The following is an 8,762-nucleotide window of genomic DNA, read 5'->3' on the forward strand; positions in this document are numbered from 1 at the left end:
TCTCCTAAATATATTTCCTTGAGCATTATCTTCTACTTCTACTCCCTGTTATTTTCAAAATTACCTAATAATTCTTCCTCTACTAATTGTACGACAAACCGAGCAGTTTCTTTCCTCATTCTGTACCTGTTTTAAAATGCATATCATATTTAACAAAAGGATTTTGTCTTGGCAAGTAAACTTTTGGATGTCTATTTATTATATTGGCTTCTTCAGCTTCATTCCCTTCTTCATTCACATCCAGTAATCCTAAATCTTTCATAATAACAAGAACAAGTTGAAATTGTACAAAGCATAAATTTGATATGATGCACGTATGTCACGTCAAGTTAAAGTGAGGTTAAAATACATAAAAATATTTCCAAGTAGGTCGAATGAACCACGGAATCCGTAAATATGCCGCATTGCCAAATGTTTCTGTCGTTGAAAACGTAATTAACAAGTAACTACTAAAATTTCAACTATGAATACGAACTGCTTAATAGCTTCTTAGTAGCTATTAAGTAATAGATTGTTAGTATTATACTAAGTAGGTCTTTATGAATAAGGCTGGTTGTTATTTTTATTCGTAATTTGTCAATAGACGATATTTTGGCGCTAAATTATCATACTTAAAAAAGATGAATGTAAATATATTTTTAATAAAAAAAAGTGACCAAGAAAATATGCCAGATCATCCAATTAACGATAGAACTAGGTACACACAAGTACCTGCTAAATAAGTCAAAGATTTTTTTAAATAAAATAAAACTTTACTTGAAAAATGTTTTAATTTTACTTTATCTTAAATTGTATATAGGTACATAGTGAGTTATTTTTAATAAATCTATCATTTTAAGGAAATAATTCCACACATTAATTGATGTAATAAAGTATGTAATAGAACTTATAAATTTTAATAACAAATTTTTCAAATTGTATGTATACAGAAATATCATTACAACATTCTACCCTCTTATCTTTTTCCACCTTCCATCTAGCAAAAAATGGTAAAAATTGAAGTTTTAAGAAAATTTCTTACGATTTCAATGAAATCTATACGTAAATATGTATTGCTGAATTTCGTTGGGACAGCACTCAATTTCCTCCTTCAAGACGTGGCTGGTCGTGGGCTTGTTGACTCCAAAAAGACGCAAAGAAAAAAATAGTTTAAATAACTAGGTGGAATTCACAGGGTCTAACGACACTTACAGTGTAAGCTAAAGTATGATAAAGATGATGAAAAAATAGTAAGTATGAGAAATATAATGCCTCAAACGAATATTATTTTAGTCATTCACAACTCTATTTTTTAATTTTAATAAACGGTTCGAAAACCATTAACGCGTTTTGGCTCCGGACAGTTTTATTGGTCCCTAAAAAATAATGGCTGACATCCTACAAATGGTGCAGTAAGGGTGTGAAATAGATGGCATATGAAAAGAAATTTGATAAACATCACGACATTATGTCGGTTATATTTGTTTCTATCACAGATGACGTACACATTTTTTAAAAATGTGAAATTTTCTTATTTTATTCAACTCTAAACACAGCCAAATTTTATATTAGTTTAATTTTCTATAAAAATTTAAGTATTCTATATAACATGCCTTAAAGTCGTAGTTAGCATGCCACTCTACAAAATCATTAAAAATTAATTTCTGTCCCCTATGTGTACGGTACCATTTTTTTTTCTTGTACTTATTCTAATGACTTAATAATAGCCTTTAAATCTTAATCTGTTACTTGATTGTGGGGGCGGGATCCAAATTTAATTGCAGGGGATCAGAAATCACTAAAATAATTACGAGGGTATAAAAAAGCGGGATCATAAGTAGAGAAAAAGTTTACAGGTATTACTTTGTTGTTTTCCTCAAAAAGCAATTGCCTCCAAAAATGGAAGCTGAGGATATCGTCATCATGGAAAATTCTTTGAGGTATTTAAGCCGAAATCTTGTTTTCCCAAGGAAGAAAGATGTGAACAATCCAGGCGTCAGTTTTCATTTGAAATTCGTTGCTCTCAATTTGTCCACTGTGATGTTCTTGACTGGAAATATCTTGCATCTTATGATAAATATAAAAAGTACGTACAAGCATGTATACTAGGTAAGCACCCAGAAACTGTAAGTAGTATTTATGCGATATTTGTAGATATTTTGAGTATTAAGTTATCATGGACAAATTGCCCCCTTTTTTCTATTAGGTATTGGCTCATGAACCAATCGATATTTTTTATCTTAAAACGTAAATGAAAATGTCAAATTTACTATTATACTTTACAGTTAATTTAATTTCAATTTGTTTTGTGTATACAGGGTGGCCAAATGAAAACGAAACAGAGCCAGTTTCAGGAACTGCCTCAAGATTGTAGAAAAACGCTCAGACCCGTCGATTTTAGATTAAAGGCAGTTCTTCTCGAAATTCTGAACAAATACAATATTTCATTAACCGTTTTCGAGATATCGAACTTTGAAAGTAATTTTCTACTACTCACAAATTTATAAAAGAAAAAGGGCCCCAAATTATAAATATTTATTTTGTAAATAATGCAAGGTGGAGGATATGGATATGATTTAATTTTAATAGTAGTTTTTTACAGAAAATAAAAAAGCATAATAGTTGATAAAAATGCATGAAACGAAAAAAAATTATTTCTTAATGAATCTCCTGGATATTTTAAATTTTATAAAAACAATAATTATGTAAGAATAAAAAAGAGAGAAAACAAATTTTAATAAACAACAAATACTTTTTTAAATCCTGTTTTATAAAGTATTCAAAGTGTTCACCATCACTAAACAAAATTTTGTAGTAAATCTAAAAGGGTGTTTGGAGGAATAGTGAAAATTTCACACCTGATTCTTTCCTGCAACTCTTCGATATTTTGCGGCCTATTTTTATAGACTATATTATTTGTGTGAGCCCACAGAAAAAAGTCAAGTAGGGTCATATCGGGAGACCTAGCTGGCCATTCAGTTGTCTTTCTGCTTCCAATTCATTTATAAGGAAAATGTTCATCTAGATATGCCCCTACCACACGCCCACAAAATTTGGAGGAGCTCCATCATGTTGAAATTATATTTGTTCTGCCGATAAATTGGGATTACTATTGTTAGGGAATAGTTCTGGAATATTGTTCTTGCAAAGTAACAAATATCATTCGGAGGTTTACAAAATACAGACCTATGACGTGTCCACCAATAATGCCACACGAAACATTTACTTTCTGTGGTCATTGAGTGTGAACTTACTCCATCCAATGTGGATTTTGATCTGACACATGTGTTGTCAAGATGATCACTATTAGACAAAAGAACGACGGAATGTTATGGAGTTAGAAACTTTCAAAGGTAACTTGATGAACTATAAATTTAATGGACTAAAATATTTTTGTTTAATTTATTAGAAAATGATTTTCAAAGTTCAATATCTCAAAAATGGTTAAGTTTAGGTATATGCTGTGAAGAAAGAAAGAGAAGAATTGAAATATGGAATAATATACAAGAACAAGATGTTCTATTAAAGAAAAGGCACCTTTGTTTCGTCATAATTTTTTTAATAATCCTACCTACTTAATTTTTCTTTATTGTAATAGATTTTAAAAAACTGTTAACACAATATGCATTAATCACAATTATTGAGAATCTTTACAAATTTTCTGAACAAAACAGGAAAGGTACATTTTCTGATGTAAAAATGAAAAATTAAAGGAAATTGCTCTAGTTTAGCGTTACACTTCGCCACTTCCTGAATGGATCTACTTGTTCTATCATTGTAATGTTAAACTGCTATTTCTTGGATATAAAACGCCAACCTTAATAATAAATATGTTTGTTGCTTTCGCAATATGAATGTTTAAGAGTTTTAATATCTGAAACACAATTTTCTAGTTACGCACAGACACTGAACACCTCGCTAAGATTAAGATTCCGTGCACTATCATTTTGATTGGTAATATATTACGTTTAACGCTAGTATTTTCGCTTGTAAATTAGTTCCCAGAAAGAAATTATTTCAAGTAAGGTGTATAATCCCTTGACACTGAATTTTATGCTACGCGGTAACTGAACTCAGGCGATATTCTCTTAAATCTATGAACATACTTTAAATATTTCAGGAAAAACTTACATTAACCTGGATCTAGACCTCGCCTTGGCTATATCTTTACTTGGATCCTACTATTTTAACTTCTCCTATATAAGGCAAGTTAAGAACACCATAAATATATATAAACAGTTATCTGACCTGCGGAGTTATGGAATTCCAAAGGACTTTTACGCCACGAACAAAAAGTTGAACAATTATTCAAAATACCACTACATCTACATCGTCTCTGCCGTCTTGGGACTGTCGGTGGCTCCGTTACTGGAATACAAGAAATGCCGAAAGGAAAACGTCGTGAAAAACATAAACGAAATATGCGGTCTGATAGGAAGCATATGGTTGCCCATAGATTTAGACAGCACTCCCTATAAGCAAATGTATTATATTTTTCAAGTGTATTCGTCGTTTGTGATATATCAGACGTCGTCTTTGATATCATTCTCTATAATGGAAACCGTGGAACATCTTATACTTCGATTAAATCATGTAAAGAATGTTTTTTTGGAAGCACTGATGGAAAGAGAGCACGGGGTGAGAAGGGAAAAGTTTAGGAGGGCTGTGAAGTACCACGTTAACATCATGAGGTATGTATAAAAAAATGTACATCTATCCAAGCAATCGTACATAAAATTATTTTTTTTTTGTATGCAAAAATTGTATCAAAACATTGAAGCAAATAAAACTATGTTAAAGTCGTATTAGCGTACCAGAATTTTTGACGAAAATTATAACAATTATACCTGCTTCATACCTACGCCACTGATTTCCATTGAGACTTCATCTTTTCAGATTAAAAATTTAATTTCAATATAATCATTTTGTTCAGAGATATTTTACATGTTATTGTGCTACGCAATGAAGAAAATGTAAAACAATTTTATTATTGATTCGACAAGTTTTACGTTTGGTTTTCATACAAACATTTTTTCTGCAGGATTTCGAAGCTGGTAAATACTTCTTTCAACATGTGCATGTTTGTGCATGTTCTTCTAACTGGAGCTATTTTAGGTTGCGTAGGATACAGATTGCTCAAGGTAACAGATTTAACATCTGCACAAAAAAATTGTTACTAAAGTTAATTACATATTTTATTATTCTTTTGTTTTTAATGCCCGTAGAGTTACTCGCTTGGAGCAATATGCTTATTTGTGGGTTGGATAGTTTCCATGATTATGGTTTGCATTAGTGGACAAAGACTGAGGGATCAGGTAAGTTAACGATGTGCTACTGAATTATTTTACATTTATGTGTAATACGAAGTATGTTCAGAGAATAACCGAACTTTATATTTTTAAACTTTATTTTATTAATTTTATAATCCTGGTGCGATAATTTGATATACCTATACATATACAAAATACATTATTTTAATTTTGTCTAAATATTATGTATACGTATATGTTAAGTTTTAACCACAATTTTTAGTTATTTTTTTGTTAAATTAAAGTTTAGTAATGTTTACCTCCAATGAAAATCCCTTTTAAATTTAGTAAGGAAATAAGTAGATTCTTAGTATTGTTTTGCTTATTATTTTTTTTATAATTTTTAGAGTTTATCTATTGGAGATGCTATCTGCAGATCAAATTGGTTGGACTTGAATAAAGAGTTGCAGAAAGACCTGGTGCTGGTTCTTCTAAGATGCCAAAAACCCATTTTCCTAAACGCCGGTCCTTTTGGTTACATGACTTATGCTATGATATTAACGGTAAGTATGAGTAATGATCGCTAATGTTAACACTTCAACAAAATTTACTATTGCACTGGGTAATGAAATCTGCGAAAAGTTGAAAGGACTGAGAAAATTACCTAAATTTAGCAAAAGTTCGTTGTATCCAGGAAAAAATTTCATTTTCCAAAATAATATCTGCCAGATTATTAGTAAAAATTGGCCGATTTATTGATCAAATTTAAGGCCATCAACTAATTTTAAAACTTATCCAGACTAATATGACCGCAATAGCAAATATGTTTATGTATTGTCAGCATATTAAATACGTAACTGTTAAAATTCTTATAGCATGTAACTAAAATTAAAATTAGTTCTATTGAATCTAATTAATAATTTAACAGATTATTGAAGTCAAAAAAATTACCACTGTTGATATTTCTATTACATGTATCAGTGTAACTTAGCCAATTTTCATCAGGTAAAAAATTTGTATTTTATTTTGTAATTCATGTAATTATATGGGCCCTTAATTTTTTTAATTTTTTATCTAGGTAAAGGCCAAAATTGAGGAAAATGTTGTTTTGATATCAACGAAGTATATAAAAAATTATACTGTTGCGTCTCGAAGAAATAGACCAAACCATTGTCTTTTTTTGTACAATATTTTGGTTTATCTACAATGATAAAATTAAGATTGCTATAAATCTAGTGCATATTTACGCTTTTCCGCTATTAAATTTACTAAATAGATCTCTGAATACTTTATTATGAAAAAATACTGAACTTCTTCAACAATCACTTCAACGTGATCGCGACAAAGCACATTTTTTTTAAATATTTTTTTTATAAAAAATCCGCAAGACCAATTTGACCTAAGTGAAGTTATTTCTATGGAGGATTCTAAAAAATTAAGTAAACAAAGAAATTTACACGCCTAAAAGAGAAATTATTGAATAAAATTAGTACAATCAATGAAATGGGTAACAAGACATTAAAAAAATATCTAATACATATTATGTCCTTTGTCTGGAACAGAATAAGGTATGATGAAACACCTTTTGTTATAAGATATTTATTTTTAATAGAGTATTTAAAGATTCCTTCACAAGATATTATGCAAACTATCAATCGCTGTAATCAGAAAAAAAAGAAGATTCGAAATAATAACAAATATAAAGGGTTTTCCATTAAATTAAAACGAAGTAGTTGCTTATATTTTCGAAACGCAATTGTTTTTAGACGAAAATTTACTAAAAACTTTGGTTTTTACCATTTTTTCGTAAATATAAAGAAAAAAGAAATAAAAAGGGGTAGAATGTTACATGAATGACTCTTATTTACCATGGGAATGAATGATACGATATTTATTCAGATAGTATTCCAAGAAAAGAATAAGCCAATAAAGTTCCGTTATCGGAACTACTGTAACAATTTACCGCGGCAGAAGCGTGCCTTGAAATTTTCCGCCAATATATATTTCTACCTCGGGTTTTTATTTATACTCAAGTTTTTATATACCTAACATGAAAATTTTGTTATTCGTTATTGTATTGTTTTAGTTGTACGTAAATTTGTTCCAGTCACTGTTTTCATCTATTTTAGGTACTAAAGACGTCTTACTCGTATTTAACACTTCTCAGCAGCACTTCTTAAAGTAATAATGGTCCTTACAGCCAGCAATTAAACTGTCGGTTTCGACAACGTAGTACCTATATAATGGAATAGATATTAGATACCTATTGTAAAGTTGTGAAAGGATAATTATTGAAATTATCCAAAACCACGTGTATTTATGATAATGTAGAAACAGCAATTTAATAATTTTCCAGTCAATAAAAATTTTAAGCACCTGCAAAATACGTTGTTTCTTTTCTTTGAGTAACACCTAACTAAAACCAGACTAAAATTTCATTACCTGTTGCTCTTTTACATAGAATATTTTCATTATCCTTTCATATATTTATTTTCGTTCCTACCTACACAGAGCATTTATACAGGGCGTCCCTATTTTAATCAATCAAACTTCGAAAGCGAATAGAACAACAAAAAATTGAAATAGTATTTTTAATCGCTTTCGAGAGGGTGTTAAATGTCCCCAGAAAAATTTCATTTACTGTAAATATAATCTGTAGTAATGTCTGAACTAAATTTGATATACACGCATTATGTTGGATATTATGGATAAAGTTTCTAAAAAATATCAAAACTTCTGCAGAACTATTGGCGTTTGATTCCCGATTCTAAAACTGTTCGTTTCACAAATAAAAAATTGTATAGGAACGTTTTGTAACAAATACAATGTAATCGTTGAGAATAAAAAAAAACATTGAGGTAGAAATTTACTAAGAGGTAGCAAGGGGCAAATTTCTACGCCATTTGTTTTTTTTCTTCACGATTACATTGTATCGCAACAAAACATTCCTACACAAACGTTTTTAGTGAAACGGACAGTTTTAAAATCATTTTCAGCGTATTTAACTGCTTGGTGTTTTTTTTTCGATAAAAAACATATAACTCGAAATTGATTTATTTATCGAATAAAATAGAAGAGCTCTTTTCTTTGAGATGCCCTTAGATACGGATCAAATGGATTTATCGAATTTCCAAAATACTCAGGAACATCGACATCCTTTACTTATATGGAACTATAAATGTGTCTAAAAAACATTAAATAACCTTCACATTAACTAGACTGAACTGACTGATAAAAAATAGGTAGGTAAATTAGTAAAATATGCCGACTCCAAAATTCCAATATGACACCTGTAAGAGAAACAAAAGATGCACGTCGTTTCTCCATCCTGGTACGCTCTACTGCTACCTAATATACTCGTATGATTACTAGACATCGGAAACTTTGTGGCGACTATCAAATAAATAAAGAGTAGTGATCTATATTGTGCTAGTAAAAGCGGCGCTACGCGTTGTAGTAACAGAAACAGGCTAAATCTGTGGTCAACGCTACTGGCTGCCATAAAAACAGGTACCAAACATTCGACCAAGCAAA

At 30.1% G+C, this 8,762-nt stretch overlaps 1 protein-coding gene across 1 annotated transcript; it reads left to right on the forward strand.

Annotated features, from left to right (window-relative positions):
• The first annotated feature begins 1,878 nt into the window (after positions 1–1,878).
• On the forward strand, positions 1,879–7,408 carry LOC108908416 (odorant receptor Or2-like). Its single transcript, XM_018712453.2, has 6 exons — positions 1,879–2,065; positions 4,100–4,670; positions 5,021–5,120; positions 5,205–5,294; positions 5,636–5,791; positions 7,358–7,408. Exons 1-6 carry the CDS (start codon positions 1,879–1,881, stop codon positions 7,406–7,408), a joined length of 1,155 nt encoding a protein of 384 aa, XP_018567969.1.
• The last annotated feature ends 1,354 nt before the right edge of the window (positions 7,409–8,762 follow it).

Source organism: Anoplophora glabripennis, unplaced genomic scaffold, assembly GCF_000390285.2.
Source record: "Anoplophora glabripennis isolate ALB-LARVAE unplaced genomic scaffold, Agla_2.0 scaffold29, whole genome shotgun sequence".
NCBI classification, from domain to species: Eukaryota; Metazoa; Arthropoda; class Insecta; order Coleoptera; family Cerambycidae; genus Anoplophora; species Anoplophora glabripennis.